General features: G+C 46.8%; 1 protein-coding gene across 1 annotated transcript; it reads right to left on the bottom strand.

The window, feature by feature from the left end:
• Nucleotides 1-1,153: 1,153 nt before the first annotated feature.
• On the bottom strand, nt 1,154-22,928 carry RGCC (regulator of cell cycle). The gene is made up of 5 exons (XM_038761858.1): nt 22,874-22,928; nt 19,193-19,360; nt 10,245-10,352; nt 6,922-6,984; nt 1,154-1,527 (listed from the first exon to the last, which is right to left on the bottom strand). Exons 1-5 carry the CDS (start codon nt 22,914-22,916, stop codon nt 1,520-1,522), a joined length of 390 nt encoding a protein of 129 aa, XP_038617786.1. The 5' UTR covers nt 22,917-22,928; the 3' UTR covers nt 1,154-1,519.
• Between the last annotated feature and the right edge of the window lie 1,125 nt (nt 22,929-24,053).

Below are 24,053 nucleotides of genomic sequence, written 5' to 3'. Positions count from 1 at the left end.
TCCCTGCCCAGGGACAGCTGATCAGGTTGGACACAGTCCCTGTCCCACAGGGGATTCACAGTCTAAGTGTGGGAGGGAGTAGGATTTAATCCCCATTTCACAGAGGTGACTAAGGCACAGAGAAGCCAAATAACTTGCCCAAGGTCACACAGCAGGGAGGTGGCAGAGCCGGGACTAGAACCCTGGTCCTCCGAGTCCCAGGCCCCGGCTCTTTCCAGTCTAACGGCGGGCTGAGGCTACGGGGCAGGGAGAGCAGAAATGACCCTCACATACACATCCTCGACAACCCCGGTAGGAATGAGCCACGACGTCCGCAATAAACAGCAGTCTGGAAAAGGGAAGGAATTCCCGTCACGCCTTAATCGCGAAATCGCCACCTGGATGTCCCCCCCACCAGGCCCTTACAACTCAATCTGTTGTAAGGCTGCATTTGCATGCGTTCACCCCAGAATTTAGTACAGTGCCTGCCACATAGTAAGAGATGAACAAATACCGCGGTTATTGTTATTACCCGGCCGGCGAGCCCTTTAAAGGCTCAGGTCTCCCCAGCCTCAGCCTGGTCCCAAAGCCCAGGATTTCTGGCTCCTGTCTCTGACTCTTCAAGGCCCTGCTGAGAGCTCACCTCCTCCAGGAGGCCTTCCCAGATTGAGCCCCTTCCCTCCTCTCCCCCTCGTCCCCCTCTCCATCCCCCCATCTTACCTCCTTCCCTTCCCCACAGCACCTGTATATATGTATATATGGTTGTACATATTTATTACTCTATTTATTTATTTATTTATTTTGCTTGTACATTTCTATCCTATTTATTTTATTTCGTTGGTATGTTTGGTTCTGTTCTCTGTGTCCCCCTTTTAGACTGTGAGCCCACTGTTGGGTAGGGACTGTCTCTATGTGTTGCCAATTTGTACTTCCCAAGCGCTTAGTACAGTGCTCTGCACATAGTAAGCGCTCAATAAATACGATTGATTGATTGATTGATTGACTCTCTGGAACTCTCCCTCTCTTGCCAACTTTTCCTCCCCACCACCCTCCCCACCCCACGGAACCCCCCCATCTGCTCACCCCACCGCCCAACTGGAAAAGGAGGCCTCTGCGTAGAGCTCTGCTAGGACGGGACAGAAAAACAAAATATGTTACCGATTTTACGAACTGAAAGATGCTACTTCCAATTTTATTTGCATATAAAAATATATTATGAAAGGGGAAAGCATCCTTACTGTTTCCAACTATTTAAAATTACAAATAAATTCCCTGCTACAAGCGTTTACAATTGCATCAAGCTCCGCTTTAAGCAAACATTGGCCCAGTGAGCCATCTGATTTAACTTGCTGCGTAGGGAAAAGGATGACAATTTCACCGATGTTGAGGAGAATCTGAGGAACCACAGAGCCACCGGAATGTAACTGCCTCCTTGCCTGCTCTAGTCGCCCTTGCTCGTGGCTGGTTTCCCGGGACCTTCGTTGCTTTGGAAGTTTCCCCCTCGAGGAATGTCCCAAATGGCTGGGAATGATTCCTGGAGTCACATACCTGGAATTAGGAAACAGGAGAGTTTACGGCCAAGCCTATACTTCCGCAGAGGACATATCACAGTTGGCCATCCAAGCAGCCTGGCGTAGTGGAAAGAGCCCGGGTTTGAGAGTCAGAGGTCGTGGGTTCTAATCCTGGCTCCGCCACTTAGCTGCGGGACTTTGGGCGAGTCACTTCGCTTCTCGGGGCCTCACTTACCTCATCTGTAAAATGGGGATTAGGACTGTGAGCCCCACGTGGGACAACCTGATAACTCTGCATCTGCCCCAATGCTTAGTACAGCGCCTGGCACACAGCAGGCACGTAACGCATGCCGTATTAAAATTTTGAAAGAGGCCATTCGTTGGTGGCCGTAGGAGTGAAAAGAACAAAAGGTGGGCAAACCAATTAATAAAAGTACTTGCCTGTCATATCGGACAGCCCACCACACGCCCCATTTTCAGAGCCTTATTAAAATCGTATCTCCTCCAAGAAGACTTCCCCAATTAGTCTCTCATATCTCTTTTAGACTGTGAGCCCACTGTTGGGTAGGGACTGTCTCTGTATGTTGCCAACTTGTACTTCCCAAGCGCTTAGTACAGTGCTCTGCACACAGTAAGCACTCAATAAATACGATTGATGATGATGATATCTCCACGCACTTCACCCCTCCCTTCTGCATCACCTATGCACTGGAGTCTGAATTCCTCAAGCAGATCACCTGTGCACATAATAATAGAATAATAATAGTGATATCTGTTAAGCGGATACTTCGGGCCAAGCACCGTACTAAGCACAGGAGTAGATGAAAGACTACTCCTTTCCCCCTTTTAGACCGTGTCTCCCCCCTTTTAGACTGTGAGCCCACTGTTGGGTAGGGACTGTCTCTCTATGTTGCCAATTTGTACTACCCAAGCGCTTAGTACAGTGCTCTGCACATAGTAAGCGCTCAATAAATACGATTGATGATGATGATGATGAAAGAACCTGGGGCTCACATTTCAAGTAGGAAGGAGAACAGACTGCGAGCCCATTTTCGAGACCGTGAGCCCGTCGTTGGGTAGGGACCGTCTCCCTATGTTGGTACTTCCCAAGTGTGCTCGGCGCTGCACACAGTAAGCGCTCAATAAGTACGATTGAATGAATGAATGAACAGGCATTAAATCCCCATTTTGCAGGCGAGGGAACCGAGGCCCCGAGAAGTTGAGCGTTTTGCCCAAAGTCACACAGCAGGTGAGGTGAGGCCAGGACTCTGGAATGATAAGAATGATAGCTCCTTGTGGGCAAGGCTCTTGTCTGCTAATTCTGTCCTACTGTGGTGGCTGGAGCCCAGGCCCGAGAGTCAGAAGGTCCACGGGTTCTAATCCCAGCTCTTGTCTGCTGCCTTGTGACCTTGGGCAAGTCACTTCGCTTCTCTGGGCCTCAGTTAGCTCATCTGTAAAACGGGGATCGAGACGGTGAGCCGCATGTGGGACAGGGACTGTGTCCAACTCGGTTTGTTTGTAAAAATAATAACAATAATGGCATTTATTAAGCACTGTTTTAAGCGCTGGCACTGTTCTACAGTGCCTGACAATAAGCGCTTAACAAATACCACAATTATTACTCCCCGCATGTTTAGTACAGTACTCTGCACAAACAGTAAGCACTCTAATACCACTCATTGTTAGACTGATTAAGCAGACATTTCTCCTATATCATGACAGAGAAGCAGCGTGGCTCAGTGGAAAGAGCCCGGGCATGGGAGTCAGAGGTCGTGGGTTCTAATCCCGCCTCTGCCACTTGTCAGCTGTGTGACTTTGGGCAGGTCACTTAACTTCTCTATGCCTCAGTGACCTCACCTGTAAAATGGGGATGAAGACTGTGAGCCCCACGTGGGCCAACCTGATCACCTTGTATCCCACCCCACCCCCAGCGCTTAGAACAGTGCTTCGCACATAGCAAGCACTTAACAGGTGCCATCATTATTATGATAGCTGCATTTCTGCAAAACCTGTGTTTTCCAAAAATCAAGGTTTGACTACTGTTTCAGTGGGAAATAAAGAGTTAGGGAGACGATGGCTGGGAAACTACTGAAATCCTACAGCGGGTGAGTTCAGGAAGGGCTTGTGGAAGATGAGACAAAGTCAGAGATGCATTCTGGACTAAACCTGGAGTCCCAGGTGCATTAATAATAACGCTGGTATTTGTTAAGCGCTTATTCAATTCAACTCAATCGTATTTATTGAGCGCTTACTGTGTGCAGAGCACTGTACTAAGAGCTTGGGAAGTACAAGTCGGCAACATATAGAGCCGGTCCCTACCCAACAGCGGGCTCACAGTGTAGAAGGGGGAGACAGACAACACAAAACATATTAATAAAATAAAATAAATAGAATAAATATGTACAAGTAAAATAGAGTAATAAATCTGCACAAACATATACAGGTGCTGTGGGGAGGGGAAGGAGGTAAGGCGTGGGGGAGGGGGAGAGGAAGGAGGGGGTTCAATTCAATCGTATTTATTGAGCGCTTGCTGTGTGCAGAGCACTGTACTAAGCGCTTGGGAAGTACAAGTCGGCAACATATGGAGACGGTCCCTACCCAACAGCGGGCTCACAGTGTAGAAGGGGGAGACAGACAACAAAACAAAACATATTAACAAAATAAAATCGAATAAATCTATGCAAATAAAATAGAGTAATAAATCTGTACAAACATATATACATACACACAGGTGCTGTGGGGAGGGGGAGCAGGGGGAGAGGAAGGAGGGGGTCCATTCATTCATTCAATCAATTGTATTTATTGAGCGCTTACTGTGTGCAGAGCACTGCACTAAGCCCTTGAGAAGTCCAAGTCGGCACCATATAGAGACGGTCCCTACCCAACAGCGGGCTGACAGTCTAGAAGGGGGAGACAGGCAACAAAACGAAACATATTAATAAAATAAATAGAATATGTGCAAATAAAATAATTAGAGCAATAAATCACTACTTCCCAAGCGTTTAGCACACAGTAAGCGCTCAATAAATACGATTGATTGATTAATAAATACGTGCAAACATATATACAGGTTCAGTCTGGGAAGGCCTCCTGGAGGGGGTGAGCACGCTTAGTCCAGTGCTCTGCACACAACAAGCACTCAAAAAATACGATTGAATGAATGATCGATCGGAGATAGGATTGAATGAATAATCGATCGGAGGATGGGGGGGGGGGGGGTCTACCGGGCGGTTGGGAGAGGCCAACAGGAGGCTCAGCCCCCCCACCCCGGCCTTCCCGGTGAGGTGCCAGTCTGGAGGGGGCAGGGCCAGAAGGTGCCCCCACAATAAGACTGTGAACCCGCTGTTGGGGAGGGACCGTCTCTAGATGTTAGTAGGACAGTGCAAGCGCTTAGTACAGTGCAGTGCACACAGTAAGCGCTCACTGTGTGCCGAGCACAGTTCCAAAAGCTGGGATTTGCCAGGACACAGGGAAGAATTGGGGCAGAGCCACGGCCCAGTCAGAAAGCACTGAGCCTGCTGGGGCAGGGACAGAAAGGAGACAAGAAAGACAGGGAGAGGGGAATTCAAAAGCGGCTTCCAAGCTTTACAAACTTCAGCCCAGACACTGTATTTCAGTATTTCACTAGTTGCCCTTGCCAAGAGTCTATGACACCTAGCAGTGCTCAACGAATCTGCATTAACTTAAAATCCGTGCCTAGTCAAGGAGGGATTTTAAGGACTTGAAACTGCTTTCTTCAGAAATGCTAATTAAGGGCTGATCACAGGGTCTCCATCGGGTCTGAAACCTCATTCCCTGCACAGCCCCCACCCACTCTCATGTCGCTTAGTACAGTGCTCTGCACATAGTAAGCGCTCAATAAATACGATTGATGATGATGATGTGTTAGGAAAATCACCTTCCCCTATTCTTGCGCAAACTTCGTGATGGAAACACGTGTTATAGCAGAAATGATGGCCGAAATAATGCCATCTGTTAAGCGCTTACTATGGGTTCATGGGTTCATGTGCCGACTTGGCCCTCCCAAGCGCTTAGTACAGTGCTCTGCACCCAGTAAGCGCTCAATAAATACGACTGAATGAATGAATGATCAAGCTCCACCACTTGTCTGCTGTTTGGCCTTGGGCAAATCACTTCACTTCCCTGTGCCCCAGTGACCTCATCTGTAAAATGGGGATTAAGACTGTGAGCCCCCACATGGGACAACCTGATTACCTTGTAACTACCCCAGCGCTTAGAACAGTGCTTGGCACATAGTAAGCACTTAACAAATGCCATAATTTTTATTATTATTATTTTTATTACAACCGAATTAATTCATTCAATCGTATTTATTGAGCACTTACTGTGTGCAAAGCACTGTACTAAGCGCTTGGGAAGTACAAGTTGGCAACATAATCAAGCTGGACACTGTCCCTGTCCCACATGGGGCTCACAATATTAATCCCCATTTTGCAGATAAAGCTACTGAGGCCCAGAGAAATGAAATGTCGTGCCCAAGGTCATGAAGCAAAAAATGGAGCGTGGATAGAGCTCAGGCCTGGTTGTCAGGTCATAGGTTCTAGTCCCAGCTCTGCCACTTGTCTATTGTGTGACCTTGGGCAAGTCACTTCACTTCTCTGGGCCTCAATTCCTTCATCTGTAAAATGGGGATTGAGACGGTGAGCCCCATGTGGGATAAGGGACTGTGTCCAATCCAATTTGCCTGTAACCACCCCAAGTGCTTAGAACACTGCCTGGCACAGAGTAAACACTTAGCAAATACCATTATTATTATTATTATTATTATTATTATTATTATTATTATTACTATTATTATATGGAGGAGCCAGGATAAGAACCCATGACCTTCTGAGTCCCAGGCCCACGCTTTAAGCCACTAAGCCATGCTACTTCTCGGAGCCAAACTGTGAATTAGGGTTACACTTTTATTTTCTCAAACGTGTTCACATTCTGCCACCTTATATTGTCATATGATCCCCTAAGCAACCTTCCCTTCCCCACAGCCCCTGTATATATGTTTGTACATAGTTATTTATTTATTTTACTTGTACATATCTATTCTTTTTATTTTATTTTGTTAGTATGTTTGGTTTTGTTCTCCGTCTCCCCCTTCTAGCCTGTGAACCCACCGTTGGGTAGGGACCGTCTCTATATGTTGCCAACTTGTACCTCCCAAGCGCTTAGTACAGTGCTCTGCACACAGTAAGCGCTCAATAAATACGATTGATTGATTCTTCCTAAGCAGGGTTTTCTATTCTGTTTCTCAGAAACTAAATAAGGCCTCATTCTGGCTTCACAGTATTGTAAGACTTAAAGAGGTATGGAAAGATAAATATCAAGTGAGGTTTAAGGAGGCTATTAACAGGCCCAAGATTTCCTCCCCCAGGAACAGGAACCGGTCTTGTCATTCAGGGAGGCAGGTACTTACTTGCTAATGCTCTGTCAAGATCAGCAATAAAGTCTTCTAATTCTTTTGTGTCTCCGAGTTTGGCTGTAAAACAGGGGAGGGGGTCAAACTGACACTCACAAAGTCCAAGTTAATCAATCGGATTTCTTAAGCACCTAGGTTAGCTTCTGCTTTTTGCAGGTGTTTCCCTCCACTAGATAGCAAGCTCCTTCAGGGTCGTGTCTACGGCTTCCTTTGTAAGAATAATAATAATCATCATCATCATCAATCGTATTTATTGAGCGCTTACTATGTGCAGAGCACCGTACCAAGCGCTTGGGAAGTACAAGTTGGCAACATCTAGAGACAGTCCCTACCCAACAGTGGGCTCTCAGTCTAAAAGCCCCTTCTTTCCTCTCCCCCTCGTCCCCCTCTCCATCCCCCCGTCTTACCTCCTTCCCTTCCCCACAGCACCTGTATATATGTATATATGGTTGTACATATTTATTACTCTATTTATTTATTTATTTATTTATTTTACTTGTACATTTCTATCCTACTTATTTTATTTTGTTGGTATGTTTGGTTCTGTTCTCTGTCTCCCCCTTTTAGACTGTGAGCCCACTGTTGGGTAGGGACTGTCTCTATGTGATGCCAATTTGTACTTCCCAAGCGCTTAGTACAGTGCTCTGCACATAGTAAGCGCTCAATAAATATGATTGATTGATTGATTGATTGATAAAAGGGGGAGACAGAGAACAAAACCAAACATACCAACAAAACAAAATAAATAGTGATAATAATAATAATAATGGCATTTGTTAAGCACTTACCAAGGGCCGGGCACTGTACTAAACACTGGGGTGGATATGAGTAAATCGGGTTGGACACAATCCCTGTACCACGTGGGGCTCGCCGTCTCAACCCCATTTTACAGATGAGGTAACCGAGGCACACAGCAGTGAAATGACTTTGCCGTGGTCACACAGGAGATAAGTGAGGCAGCCGGAATTAGAACCCATGACCTGGTGACTCTCAGGCCCGTGCTCTATCCACTACACGCTTAGTACAGTGCTCTGCACCCAGTAAGCACTCGAGAAATGCTCTCTATTAAGTGATCATGTTTTATGGTTTTATTTGTTAAGAACTTACTATCTGCCAGGCACCATTCTCCGCGCTGGGGGAGATACAAGCTGATCAGGTTGGACACAGTCCCCGCCTCACTTAGGGCTCACAGTCTTAATCCCCCCTTGAACTGAAGAGGTAACTGAGGAACAGAGAAGCCAAGTGACTTGCCCAGGGTCACACAGCAGACAAGCGGCGGGAGCCGGGAACCCAGGCCCGGATTCTAGCCACCGGATCTTGCTGCAGCCCTGCGGGATGGCCTTGTCTATCCAGGTTGTGCAGTTTTTAAACATATAAAGTCAGATTTCCTCCTCATCTACGGTGTACCCAGCTGACCTGCGTTCGAATCCCATTTCTATTTATTTTGTTTTGTCAGCATGTTTGGTTTTGTCCTCTGTCTCCCCTTTTTAGACTGTGAGCCCACTGTTGGGTAGGGACTGTCTCTATATGTTGCCAATTTGGACTTCCCAAGCGCTTGGTACAGTGCTCTGCACACAGTAAGCGCTCAATAAATACGATTGATGATGATGATTTCTGCTATTTGCCTGCTGTGTGACGCAGGGTAAGTCACTTAACCTCTCTATACCTCCGTTTCCTCATCGGTAAAATGGGGACTGGATCCGTTCTCCCGTCTCTTTAGACTGTGAGCCTCATGTGAGACAGGGGATGACCTGACTCTGGTTTACCCCAGAGCTGGGCACATAATAATAATAATAATAATAATAATAATAATAATGAGTGCTTCACAAATACCACAATGATTGCCACAGATTTCAAAGAACAAGAAAATCTTAAGAGTGGGTTGGGCTTCGGTAAATCTGTGAAATTACAAACGCACGTAATATTCACGCGAGGCCAGTTATTACTCCGGATCCCATTACATCACCTTCCCGGCCGCTTTAATGACTTGACTTGCCCAACAGCCATTTCAGTGTGATGTGGGAGAATAATTAATAATTACTAATAAGGAACTTCACTTTTGGATCCCTCCACTGCTGCATTTTGCAGCCCAAGGGAATACCGGCCGGAGCTGGGGGAGGATGGTTGGTGACCCTTTCTTCTTAATAGTAGTTGTTGTGTGCCAAGCCCCGAGACGCCAGATGTGAGTTTCTACCAATCGAGACTACTCAGCTTGGCCTAGTGGCAACACCACAGGCTTGGGAGTCAGAGGACGCGGGTTCTAATCCCCGCTCTGCCACTGTCTGCTGTGTGACCTTGAGCAAGTCACTGACTTCTGAGCCTCACTTACTACATCTGTAAAATGGGGTTTAAGACTGTGAGCCCCGCGTGGGACAACCGGATCACCTTGTATCCTCCCCAGCGCTTAGAACAGTGCTTTGCACACAGTAAGCGCTTAACAAATGCCACTATTATTATCATTATTATTAGTGGCAAGACACGGGCTTGGGAGTCAGAGGACGTGGGTTCTAATCCCCGCTCTGCCACTGTCTGCTGTGTGACCTTGAGCAAGTCACCGACCTTCTGAGCCTCAGTTACTACATCTGTAAAATGGGGATTAAGACTGTGAGCCCTGCATGGGACAACCTGATCACCTTGTGTCTACCCCAGTGCTTAGAACAGTCCTTGGCGCATAGTAAGCACTTAACAAATGCTATTATTATTATTATTATTTATTATTATTATTATTATTATTATTAGGGCAGATGAATGCAGGGGCTTTGGGAGCCACAGCTCTTCCCACTGACGACCTGAACCCGGGGAAAAGACCTGTTGCCTGCCTGGGCCTGGCCTATCTCTTAAAAGCGATCCTGCCCCTTTAAATGGCTCCACCCTATTTTGGGGCCATCGGGGCCTGAGAAAGCCTAACATGTACATATCTGTCATTTTATTTATTTATATTGATGTCTGTCTATTTGTATTGATGCCTGTCTCCCCCCCGTAGACTGTGAGCTCACTGTAGACAGGGATGTCACTCTCTATTGCTGCATCGTACTTTCCCAAGCGCTTAGTCCAGTGCTCTGCACCCAGCAACCACTTAATAAATATTACTGAATGAACGAATCGCCTCTTCCTGGTCAGGAGCTGAGGGTTGGTTGTCCGGCGGAGTGAAAGGGACGATTCCATCATATTTACTGGGTGCTCAGTGTGCAAAGCACTGGACTAAGCGAGTGGGAGAGGCTCCCAAGGACGGTCCAGCCCCGGGACCCGAAGGGTGGGAGGCGGTGATTCCGCCCCGAGGAAGGTGGGATTGGATCGAACAAAGCACCCGCTCAATTTACCTTTCCAAGGAACGGCTGTCGGCGAGAGCGGTGTTGGGGTGGAGACCGTTGGGGAGTTTAGCTTCTCGTCACTGAAGCTGAAGCTATTCCTATAGAGGGAATCTGCACCTTCAAGGAAAAAAAAATCCCATGGATTAGAAACAGTTAGGTCCATGCTAAAGTCAAGAACGGGCCTATTCTGTTGTATTTTACTCTCCCAAGCACTTAGTATGGTGCTGTGCACATGCAAAGTGCTCAAAAAATACCAATGATTGATTTATAAAAATAATAATAATGGTATTTATTAAGCACTTACTATGTTCCAAGCACTGGGATAGAACACAAGGTAATCAGGTTGGACACAGTCCTGTCCTACATGGGGCTCACAGTCTTAATCTCGAATCTTGGCTCCGCCACATGTCTGCTGCGTGACCTTGGGCCAGTCACTTAACTTCTCTGAGCCTCAGTTCCCTCATCTGTAAAATGGGGGTGAAGACTGTGAGCCCCACGTGAGACAACCTGATCAACTTGTATCCCCCCCCCCCCCCCAGCGCTTAGAACAGTGCTTGGCACATAGTAAGCGCTTAACAAATGCCATCATTATTATTATTATTATTATTGCAGATGAGGGAACTGAGGCCCAGCGAAGTAAAGTGACTTGCCCAAGGTCACACAGCAGACAAGCGGTGGAGCTGGGATTAGAACCCATGTCCTCTGAATCCCAAGCCCCGGCTCTTGCCACTAGGCCATGTCCCTTATAGTATGTGTGTGTATATGTATATACATATATAGGTATAAATCGTATATTTATATTAATGACTGTCTCCCCACTAGATTGTAAACTGGTTGTGGACAGGGAGCATGTCTACCAACTCTGTTATATAAGTACTCTCCCAAGCACTTAGTACAGTGCTCCGCACATAGAAAGCGCTCCTTGGGGATGAGATAATACATTACATATATAATCTATATCTCATTCATTCATTTGTATTTATTGAGAGCTTACTGTGTGCTGAGCACTGGGAGAGCACTTGGGAGAGTACAATAACAATATAATAGACACACTCCCTGCCCACAACAAGCGTACAGTCAAGAGGGGGAGGCATTAATACAAATCAATAAATGACAGATCTGTACATGTGAGCCCACTGTTGGGTGGGGGCTGTCTCTATATGTTGCCAACTTGTACTTCCCAAGCGCTTAGTACAGCACTCTGCACACAGTAAGTGCTCAATAAATATGATTGATTGATTGATTGAGTGCTGTGGGGATGGGAGGGGGGATGAATAAAGGGAGCAAGTCAAGGCGATGCAGAAGGGGGTGGGAGAAGAGGAAAGGAGGGCAGAGTCAGGAAAGGCCCCTTGGAGATGTATCTGTTCAGGAGTGCTAAGGAGGGGGCAATTTTGAGGGCCGTGGAGAGCACTGCGCTAAGCCCTTGTACAAGAGAATTGGGAGGCACAAATCTCTGCCCTCAAGGAGCTTACAACCTAGCGGTGTAAATAGGATTTTTTTTATTATTATTAGGATATTAATATCCTATAATATCCTATAATAAATAATAGATAAATAATAGGATTATTTATTTTATTTTGTTCGTATGTTTGGTTTTGTTCTCTGTCTCCCCCTTTTAGACTGTGAGCCCACTGTTGGGTAGGGACTGTCTCTATATGTTACCAATTTGTACTTCCCAAGCGCTTAGTACAGTGCTCTGCACCTAGTAAGCGCTCAATAAATACGATTGATGATGATGATGATGATGATTAATGAGTGCTGAGCTGAAGGGATGATTTGGCTCAAGGCGCTGGGAAATGAATCACGTAAAGCTTGCTAGAGGCGGTGGTGAGATTTAAGGAGGATTTGAATGTGGAACAGAGTGTGTGGTCTGATGCGGGGCGGGAGGCATTTTCAAACTGGAGGGACGGGGGACAAGGGGGAGGAAGCAGAAGAGTTGAGGAAGGTTGGCTTGGACAGAGATATGGGGAATCGCAGAAGAGGAAGGGGACAGATGCTAGAGGGGGGCATAGGAGATAGTGATAAAGCGGTTAGGGTTGGGTTGTAGCAGGAAAACAGTGAGGTAAGGTAGTCGGTCGTATTTACTGAGCGCTTACTGTGTTCAGAGCACTGTATTAAGCACTGGGGAGAGTACACTACCACGATAAACAGACGCATTCCCTGCCCACAACGATGGAGGGTCTTAAAGCCGACGGTAGGGAATTTCTGTGATGCGGAGATTGGATGGGCAGCCATTGGAGGTTCTTGAGGAGCGGGGAGATGTACGCAGAACGTTTTTTGCAGAAAAACAATCCAGGCGGCAGAGCGAATTATGGACCGGAGAGGGACAAGTGCCACCTGGGCATTTGGGTCTGTTTCTCTTCGTCTCTGGGAAAAGGGGAAGAAAGCATGGATGGAGGGAGGGAAGGAGGGAAGGGATTCCGAGATTGCCCGCCTTCGGTTCCCACTGTCCAGTCCAGGAGGAAAAGAGGAATCCCGAAATGTCGGCAGCATTTGCCGAAGACAGTGCCTTTTCACTCCCCTTACCCAACTCACTCTGCTCAGCCGATCCATTAAATCTAGTTTTTGGTGGGGAAATTTCACAGGGAGGCACGGGGGAGGGAGGGAGGGAGGGAGCGGAAACTCCTGAGAAGTATCTAAAGACCTATTTCTGCCTCCCGTGGCTTCTCCCTCACAAAACAAACCACTTTGACAAATGGAATACCATTCTGTGCGTTCATGCAGTCGACCTCGCCCAGGATGCAGGGAAGGGAAAAGTCAAATCACCAATCCACAGGGATGATGTGGGTTCGGTCAAAGGGGCCGTGAAGAGCAATGAGCCTACGGTATGAATCAGCCGTCTTGGCAATTGGGTTTTGAAAGACTTCAGAGTAAGGGTCAAAAATGGTTTTGATATAAATGAAATCTAGAAACCCCTGCTTCTGAGAAGACGACTTTGGCACAAACCTCAGTCTCAAGTTTTGGCAGCCAAATTATATCCTGCCTCCAGGATATAATTCGACCTTTACAATGGAAAATACAGGCAACTTCAACTCTGAAGCTATAACAGCATCAGAGCTTTCTGGGCCCTGCAAAAACAGATCCATCCCTCTGACCACAACCAGACGCTTCAACAAAAGGAAAGCGAGCCTGCCAAAACCAAACTGACTCAGAAGGGCCCAGTGAATCTGAGGCGACTCTGACCTTCTACAGATACTCTCCGATACGAGACAAGCCGTTTAAAACCCCAAACTAGGTGCCGACAAGCCATTTAAAACCCCAAACTGGCAACCAGGAGATTGCCGACGGGGGTTTATTTACAGTACTGCATCCCTCCTTTGGTGAATATTTGGACCGGTGACAAAATAGGAAGCCCTAACTGCCCCAGGTTGCAGTTTTAAAGCAACTGCAAACCCAGAGCAAACGGCACAGTCTTCCAGTCAGTCAGTCGTACTTATTGAGCACTTACTACGTGCAGAGCACTGTACTAAGCACTTGGGAGAGTACAACAATATAACAGACACGTTCCCAGTGACACTTCCTTCAAACCCTTCCAGGCTGAGGCAGATGAAGGATGGCATTGACTGCAACAGCCCCGCTCAACTGAAGAATTTGAGGGCTCAGGGTCAGTTAATCGTATTTATCGAGCGCTTACTGTGTGCAAAGCACACCTGGGAGTACAACAAGAAACAGACCCATTCCCTACCCCTCAGGAGGTAGAAAAGGATGCCAAAGAGATTAGTACAAGTCCATCACCACAAAATAGCTGACTAAATCGATTATAGAAATAAAATCAGGCAGTAATACACAAGTTCTGAGAAGAAGAAAATACTCAATTGCTAAGGGTGGGTGATGGGTTGACGTGACAGGTGTTGTGGCTGAATGAGGAAAGGCTTTCTGGAGGAGGAGGGATTTTGGAAGGGCTTTGAGGATGGTTGGCTTCAGTTTGGCCCTGTCAATTTAATACAGCCTGCCTCTTCTTCAAGCGCTAGAGAGGGAGAGAGAGGAAAGAGAGACAGAGAGGGCAGAGAAGGAGAGAAGAAAGGTACCCGAGATTCCTCGTATTGGCCCACGGTCAATCACAGCTCAAACTTCATGGTCATCTCTGGCTAGTCTTTGCTTTCCAATAACCAGACGTCTCTTCATCATCTAAGTGCAGGATGCTCCGGCATTGTTCGGGCACTAAGCTGGGGGCATTTGGGCTGTAAATAGGTTTTGGACATAAAATTCCTGCGTGTCCCTGCCCGCTGGCTTACTCGTTGCTACTCCAGTGGGAGCAAGGTTGGAGGAGACGAGAGTGCGGGAGGCAAATTCTGCAAGCCGCTAACGATGATGATGGTGTTTGTGAAGCGCTATGTGTCAAGCACTGTTCTGAGCGCTGGGGGAGATGCAAGGTAATCAGGTTGTCCCACGTGGGGCTCACAGTCTTAATCCCCATTTTCTAGATGAGGTAACTGAGGCCCAGAGAAGTGAAGTGGCTTGCCCAAGGGCACGCAGCAGACCAGTGACGGAGCCGGGATTAGAACCCAGGTCCGGGCTCCAGCCACCAGGCCACATTGCTCTGCAGTGGATGGTTTCCCCCAGGGTCTTGCTGCTGACATCTCTAGACTGTAAGCTTGTCTTTAAAATTGTAAGCTCGTGGTGGGCAGGGAACACGTCTACTAACTGCCGTACTGTTCTCTCCCAAGCGCTTAGTACAGGGCTCTGCACATAGTAAGCACTCAGGAAGTACAATTGGTGGCGGGGTCGGGGGCGAGATGAAGGCCCTGTGAGAAGGTTAGCACTACGGTGGCGAAATGAGCGGACTGGGTTGTAGGAGGAGAGAAGTGAGGTGCTGCCCACAGGGCTTCAATGCTTCTCCCAGCCATTAGCATCATCATCATCATCAATCGTATTTATTGAGCGCTTACTGTGTGCAGAGCACTGGACTAAGCGCTTGGGAAGTACAAGTTGGCAACATATAGAGACAGTCCCTACCCAACAGTGGGCTCACGGGCCCTCCACTCTTTGCCTGAAAGACACTTCAGAAGCAGCACGGCCTAGTGTGGCTACAGCCCGGGCCTGGGATGCAGAAGGACCTGGGTTCTAACCCTGGCTCCCGCCACTTGGCTGCTGTGTGACCTTGGGTAAGTCGCTTCACTTCTCTGGGCCTCAGTCACCTCATCTGGAAAGTCGGGGTGAAGACCGCGAGCCTCCTGTGGGGCAGGGACTGTGTCAGTCTGATTAGCACGTATCTGCCCCAGCGCTTAGAACGGTACCTTGGCACAAAATAAGTGCTTAAGAAACGCCACAAACAGGCAAACAAACCAACCCAGCTTGGGCTCAGAGGCTCACAGGCCCTCCACTCTATCCGGGCCTTGCCTAAAAGACGCTTAAACTATTTCTTCGTGGGAGTGTCTCATTCCCCAAAAGGCTTCCTATGAATCGTGAATGACTCCTACTGCCCTTGTTGGATTTTTTTTTCTGGAGAAAACCGCACCCAGTGAAATTTTTCACATCTGTTCAGACTTAGGAAAAGGAAGAGACTCGGTGGCACCGTAATAAGGACAGCAAAATGTTTTCCATGAAGATGATGAAGCACTTTCCAAATATCATCTAGCAAATCCACAGCCCCGCCTTCTCCACAAGCTGGAGAACGCTACTGCCTTAATTATAATTAACCATTTATATATTTATATACTATGTGCCAAGCACCGTTCTAAACGCTAGAGTAGGTACAAGGTAATCGGGTCGGACGCAGTACCCGTCCCACACGGGGCTCACAGTCTTAAGTAGGAGAGAGAGAGTGCAAGTGTCGAATCTCCATTTTTCCGGATGAGGAATCTGAGGCAGGGCGAAGCGGAGCGACTCGTCCGAAGTCTGTGCTCTTTCCACTTAAACCACGCTGCTCCCCAGATGAAAAGAGTTCAGGAAGGGGCAACCAAGATGATTACGGAATGGAGAAGCTTCCTTAACAAAGAGAGACCAAAAGAATTACGGCTCTTCAGTCTGGAAAAAGAGGTTGCCTTAAGCGAGACAGGATTGACATGAAATGTAGCGATCAAAGAGCTGGGAATCAGAGGATCTGGGTTCTAAGACCGTTTCTGCCGCTTGCTGGCTCCGTGGCTTTGGACAAGTCACTCGACTTCTCTGTGCCTCAGTTACTTCATCTGCAAAGTGAAGAATAAATCCGCCTCCCTCCAACTTGGTCTGTGAGCCCCATGTGGGTCAGAATATTCATTCATTCAGTCGCATTTATTGAGCGCTTACTGCGTGAGGAGCACTGTACTAAGCACTTAGGAAGTACAAGTTGGCAACATATAGAGACGGTCCCTACCCAACAGCGGGCTCACAGTCTAGAAGGGGGAGACAGACAACCAAACAAAACATATTAGCAAAATAAAATAGAATAGTAAATATGTACAAGTAAAATAAATAAATAAATAAAAGAATAGAATGGAATAGAATAGAATATATTGTATCTACCCCAGTGCTTAGAACGAAACTATCAAACCATGAAGGCACAGGGGGAATGCACTGAAGCTTCAATTTGGTAAATTCAAAAAAATAAATAAGAAAGAAATACTTCATACAGGGGCTGGTAACCATATAGGTTTGTGAATAATGATGGTATTCGTTAAGCACTTACTATGTGCCAAGCACTACACTGAGGAAGTTGTGCAGGTGGAAAGTATCTGTAGGTTCAAGACAGGGGTGGATAAATTGTGGACAAGGTGTCCAGAGAGAGTGAGGAATGTAGACAGGACGTCCCTAAACGTCAGCATCAATGTCCAAGAAGATACCTAGCAGTTTTCTCAAGTCTCTTGTTTCCACTGTTCAATCAATCAATCGTATTTATTGAGCGCTTACTGTGTGCAGAGCACTGTACTAAGCGCTTGGGAAGTCCAAGTTGGCAATATCTAGAGACAGTCCCTACCCAACAGTGGGCTCACAGTCTAGAAGGGGGAGAAGGGGGAACCAAACATATTAACAAAATAAAATAAATAGAATAGGTATGTACAAGTAAAATAAATAGAGTAATAAATATGTACAAACATATATACATATATACAGGTGCTGTGGGGAAGGGAAGGAGGTAAGGCAGGGGGGATGGAGTGGAGGAGGAGGGGGAGAGGAAGGAGGGGGCTCAGTCTGGGAAGGCCTCCCAGACTGTTGAAGGAAGAATGAAGTCTGCCACCAAACAATCAAATCAGTGGTTTTTCTTGAGCCTTTATCATATGCAGAACACTGTACTAAGCACTTGGGAGAGTACGATACAACTGAAGTGATCAACACTTCCCCTGTCCACAAGGAGCTTACAGTCTAGAGGATGGACTCAATGGTATTCAATAAATTACTATTATTACTATAAATTACTATTACTATTATTAATGTAATATAATATTAATAGTATTACTACAATTACTATTCATTCATTCAATCGTATTTATTGAGCGCTTACTGTGTGCAGAGCACTGTACTAAGCGCTTGGGAAGTACAAGTTGGCAACATATAGAGACAGTCCCTACCCAACAGTGGGCTCACTTACTATGTGCAGAGCACTGTACTAAGAGCCTGGGAGAGTACAATCAAACAGAATTGGTGGTCACATTACCTGCCCATCACGAGCTTACCATCTGGGAGAGACTCAAGCTTGAGATTTCAGGACCAAGAACCCACGATTGGCTTCGTGTCCAGCCAGAAGCTCAAACTCAACACTTCTCACATTGAACTACTTGTTTCCCCCCGCAAAAATCCACTCCTCCGCCAACCCTTCTCATCTTGGTAGAAAACGCGACCATCCTCCCCATCCCTCCAGCCCATAACACTGCCATCTTCCTTGACTCCTCACTGTCTTCCAGCTCTCACATTTAATCCATCACAAATACCATAATAATTACAAATATTATAATAGTCACTGCTTACAATTATACGGCACAAATCTTGTCTTCCCTCAAAAATTGGGGTGGGGAATTTGGGTTGGTAGTGGCAATTATGCAAGGGAACATGATATATAGATATAGATATACTGATATATATCTATATAGATATAGATATATAAAAAGTATCTATATAGATATCTATAGATAGATATCTATATCTATAGATATCTATCTATAGATATAGATATATAAAAAGTATCTATATAGATATCTATATCTATATAGATATAGATATATATGCAGCATGGCTCAGTGGAAAGAGCACGGGCTTGGGAGTCAGAAGTCATGGGTTCAAATTCCGGCTCCACCGCCTCTCAGCTGTGTGACTTTGGGCAAGTCACAACTTCTCTATGCCTCAGTTATCTCATCTGTAAAATGGGGATTAAGATTGTGAGCCCCACATGGGCCAACCTGATCACCTCATATCCCCCCCAGTGCTTAGGACAATGCTTTGCACATAGTAAGTGCTTAACAAATACCATCATTATTATTATTATTATATATGTGGTGTATATATACATACACACACACACACACACATAATTGTACATCCAATTATTCATTTTAACAATAATAGTAATTGTGGTATCTGTTAAGCACTTGTACACTAGTACTGGGCATATGGTAAGCACTTAGTACCATTAATAATAATAATAATAACAATAATAATAATAATAATAATAATGGCAGAGAAACTGTAACTAGAACTGAGCTCCCCAGATTCCCAGTCCAGTCTTTTGTCCCTCACTTCCTAAAGATGAGCTACCCCACCAACTCCTTGCCCATATTTTCCCTCAGGCCTAGAAAGCAGCAGGAGATGCGGTGTGGCCTAGTGGATAGAGCATGGGCTTGGAAGACCTGAGTTCTAATGCTGCCTCCATCGCTTGTCTGCCAGGCGACCTTGGGGAAGTCGCTTCACTTCCCTGGGCCTGAGATTCCTCATCCGTAAAATGGGGATGAAGACCGTGGGATACGGAGGGGAGACCAACACATACCAGGGAGGTGAAGGGGGAGGAAAAGGGGGCCCGGGCCGGATGCCAGACGGGTCAAACTCACTGTCGCAGTCGCTGAAGCCGCTGCTGTCGCTGATGCTGGCGCTGCTTCTCCGCTTCATCCGCTCCAGGTGCTCCTCGTAGCGGAAGCGGCGTCGGTGGCCAGGGGACGAGAAGTCGGCCAGCACCGCGTCGAACTCGCACAACGCGTCCGCCAGGGCCGAGGCCGCCTCTGAAGGCAACGGGGGAGCCCGGCCCGTCGGTTACCGGATTGCGCTGGGGGGAAAGGCCCCAGGCCTCCCTCTCCCCCAGCCATCTGGTTGCTATGGTTTCCCGAAACTTTGGAGGAACAGAGTCCCAGCTGTGTGACCTTGGGTAAGTCACTTCACTTCTCTAGGCCTCATATGTAAAATAGGGCTGAGACTCTCTCAGTCCCCGTGTGGGACAGGGACTGTGTCCCTTGTATCTACCTCGGAACTTCAAATGGTGCTTGGCACACACAGGAAGCACGACAATAAATAGAAGCAGCGTGGCTCGGTGGAAAGAGCCTAGGCTTCGGAGTCAGAGGGCATGGGTTCAAATCCCCGCTCCGCCAACTGTCAGCTGTGTGGCTTTGGGCGAGTCACTTCACTTCTCTGGGCCTCAGTGACCTCACCTGTAAAATGGGGGTGAAGCCTGTGAGCCTCCTGTGGGACAACCTGATCACCATGTACCCTCCCCAGCGCTTAGAACAGTGCTTTGCACATAGTAAGTGCTTAATCAATCAATCAATCGTATTTATTGAGCGCTTACTGTGTACAGAGCACTGTACTAAGCGCTTGGGAAGTACAAGTTGGCAACATATAGAGATGGTCCCTACCCAACAGTGGGCTCACAGTCTAGAAGAGGGTTTGTCCCCAAAAAAGAGCTGCACCTTGTCCTTGTAGTGACGGGACGGGCTGGGATAGGGGATTAGGGAGGGAAAGGAAGAGGCCCAGAGACATGGACAATCCCTGCCAGTAAAAGGCGGGTATTTGCAGAGAGAGGCTGGGTATGTTCCTATGTTTGTTAGGAGAGTTGTGCCACCCCTCTGGCCTCCCCTGGCCTTGTTTTAGATGATGGAGTTAACGGCTAAGCATTCATACCACTGCACACTCCTGGTGATTTTCCTCAATCAATCAATCGTATTTATTGAGCGCCAGGGTGCAAGGACTCATGGGGCCTATAATATGCCGCAATTTGGTCAGAATCATTGGTATTTACTAAGTGTCTGCTAACTGCTAGGAGCAACACGGGTAACTAGGACTATAGCAAAACAATTGTTCCCCATCCTCTAGGAGCTTACAGTCGTAATACTTCATTCATTCAATCCTATTTATTGAGCACTTACTGGGTGCAAAGCACTCTACTAAGCACTTGGGAGAGTACTAAACAACAACAGACACATTCCCTGATGAGCTCAGTCTTGCAGGAGAGACAGACGTTAATATAAATAAATAAATAAATAAATAAATAAATAAATAAGTAAATAAATAAATAAATGCTAATTAAGTGCTTACTATGTGCTCAGAAGGGTGCTAAGTCATGGGGTAGATACAATACGGTCACAGTCTCTGGCCCACCAGTGGCTCACAATCTGGGGAGGGGAAAGCAGACCCATAGAAAAATAGGAAGTTGCCAGTGCTGTGCACACAGTGCATTCAATACTTATCAATATCAATAGCTTAATAAATGTCATCATCATTATTGTTATTATTATTCTCTGGGCCTCAGTGACCTCACCTGTAAAATGGGGATGAAGACTGGGAGCCCCACGTGGGACAACCTGATCACCCTGTATTCTCCCCAGTGCTTAGAACAGTGCTTTGCACATAGTAAGCGCTTAACAAATACCAACATTATTATTATTAAGAATATTAATACTAACATTGATTATTATTATTATTATTATTATTATTATTATTATTATTATTATTATTAGGAAGCCCAGCTCCAGTGGCCCTGGCATCGGGAGTCTTGGAAGCAGGAAGCTCAGCAGCAGTCCGTCAGTCAATTGTATTTATTGAGTGCCTACGGGGTGCAGAGAACTGTACTAAGCGCTTGGGAAAGTACAATACAACAATAAACAGGCACATTCCCTGCCCACTAGCAGAAGCCCAGCAGCAGTGGTCCGCCTGGGAATTGGAAGGTCATGGGTGCTAATCCCGCTCTACCACTTCAATCAATCAATCAATCGTATTTATTAGGCGCTTACTGTGTGCAGAGCACTGTACTAAGCGCTTGGGAAGTACAAGTTGGCAAAATATAGAGACAGTCCCTACCCAACAGTGGGCTCACACTTGTCTGCTCTGTGACCTTGGGCGAGTCACTTCACTTCCGTGGGCCTCAATTACTTCATCTGCAAAATGGGGATTGAGACTGCGAGCCCCACGCGGGACACGGGCCGCGTCCAACGTGCTTTTCTTGGATCCGCCCCAGCGCTTAGTGCAGTGCAGGCACGGAGTGAGCGCCTAACTACCTCAATCATTATTAGTATTATTCTTCTTCTCCGTGCCTTGGTTCCCTCACCTGTAAAATGGGGATTGAGACTGTGAGTCCCCCGTGGGACTGGGGCTGCGGTTTAGCATTCATTCATTCATTCAATCGTATTTATTGAGCGCTTACTGTGTGCAGGGCCCTGTACTAAGCGCTTCGGAAGTACAAGTCGGCAACATATACAGACGGTCCCTACCCAACAGTGGGCTCACAGTCTCCAAACATATATGAAGGTGCCGTGGGGAGGGGGAGGAGGAGAGGAAAAGGGGGTCTCAGTCCGGGAAGGCGTCCTGGAGGAGGTAAGCTCTCAGCCCACGGCAGCGCTTAGTACAGTGCCCGGCACATAGCAAGCGCTTGACAATCAATCAATCAATCGTATTTATTGAGCGCTTACTGTGTGCAGGGCACTGTACTAAGCGCTTGGGAAGTCCAAGTTGGCAACATATAGAGACAGTCCCTACCCAACAGTGGGCTCACAGTCTAAAAGAGGGAGACAGAGAACAAAACCAAGCGTACTAACAAAATAAAATAAATAGAATAGCTATGTACGAGTAAAATAGAGTAATAAATATGTACAAACACCTGTACATATATATGTACATACTAATATATACGTACTAACATGTACATACACACTAACAAAATAAAATAAATAGAATAGCTATGTACAAGTAAAATAGAGTAATAAATATGTACAAACACCTGTACATATATATGTACGTACTAATATATACATACTGACATATACATACATACTAACAAAATAAAATAAATAGAATAGCTCTGTACAAGTAAAATAAATAAATAGAGTAATAAATATGTACAAACACCTGTACATATATATGTACATACTAATATATACATACTAACATATACATACATACTAACAAAATAAAATAAATAGAATAGCTCTGTACAAGTAAAATAGAGTAATAAATATGTACAAACACCTGTACATATATATGTACGTACTAATATATACACACTAACATATACATACTAACAAAATAAAATAAATAGAATAGCTCTGTACAAGTAAAATAAATAGAGCAATAAATATGTACAAACACCTGTACATATATATATGCACATACTAATATATACATACTAACATATAAAATAAAATAAATAGAATAGCTCTGTACAAGTAAAATAAATAAAGAGTTAATAAATATGTACAATACACCTGGCGTCACTCTGATTGCTGTGAGGCGCCCCGCGCTCTGCTCACCTGGCCCCGGCGGCGCGCGGCCCGAACCCTCGGAGGCCTTCATGGAGGCGGCGGCGGCGGCGGCGGCGGCGGCGGCTCCGGCCGCGGTCCGCGGGCCCCGTCCGCAGGCTGGGGCTCCTGCCCCGTTTATGGGCGGCCGCCGCCGCCGAGGCCCCTTATATAGGGCAGCGAGGGAAGGGGGCGGGGCCTGCGCCAGGGGGCGGGGCCGCGAAGCCGCCACTCCATTGGTTAAAGCGAAAGGGGCGGGGCGGAGGTGGAGGGACCCGCCGCCCGGATTGGACGGGGCTCTGCTTGGGGGCGGGGCCAGGGGAGGGGCCGGCGCACGTGGCCCCGAGGCTGGGCGGAGCACGTGACTCGGGCGGGAGGGAGATTCGGAGGGAGTAAAAAGACCACAGGACCCGGATAAGGACATTGTTGGGGACCTCTGAGGGGGTTGGTTTCAGGGGAGTGAAGGCGGAAGACTGAAGGGAATCAAGGAAAAAATTGGAGGAGGGGAGTTCATCATCATCATCATCATCAATCAATCGTATTTATTGAGCGCTTACTCATCATCATCATCATGGTATTTGTTAATCAATCAAACATATATACCTATATACGGGTGCTGTGGGGAGGGGAAGGAGGTAAGGCCGGGGGGGGGGGGGGATCAATCAATCAATCGTATTTATTGACTCCTCCCTCCCCCCCACACCGACGCAGACCCCCCCTACACCGATGTAGACCCCTCCTCCCCCCACCACACACACCGATGTAGACCCCCTCCTCCCCCCACACACACCGATGCAGACCCCCACACACACACCGATGCAGACCAATCAATCAATCGTATTTATTGAGCGCTTACTGTGTGCAGAGCACTGTACTAAGCGCTTGGGAAGTCCAAGTTGGCAACGTATAGAGACAGTCCCTACCCAACAGTGGAGTGGGCTCCTCACAGTCTAGAAGGGGGAGACAGAGAACAAAACCAAACGTACTAACAAAATAAAATAAATAGAATAGATATGTACAAGTTAAATAGAGTAATAAATATGTACAAACATATATACAGGTGCTGTGGGGAAGGGAAGGAGGTAAGATGGGGGGGATGGAGAGGGGGACGAGGGGGAGAGGAAGGAAGGGGCTCAGCGCTTACTATGTGCCGAGCACTGTTCTAAGCGCTGGAATTGGAAGCACTATTCAT

The sequence above is a fragment of the Tachyglossus aculeatus genome, chromosome 20 (genome assembly GCF_015852505.1).
Source record: "Tachyglossus aculeatus isolate mTacAcu1 chromosome 20, mTacAcu1.pri, whole genome shotgun sequence".
NCBI lineage: Eukaryota > Metazoa > Chordata > Mammalia > Monotremata > Tachyglossidae > Tachyglossus > Tachyglossus aculeatus.
This window is presented reverse-complemented; position numbering and strand designations above follow the sequence as displayed.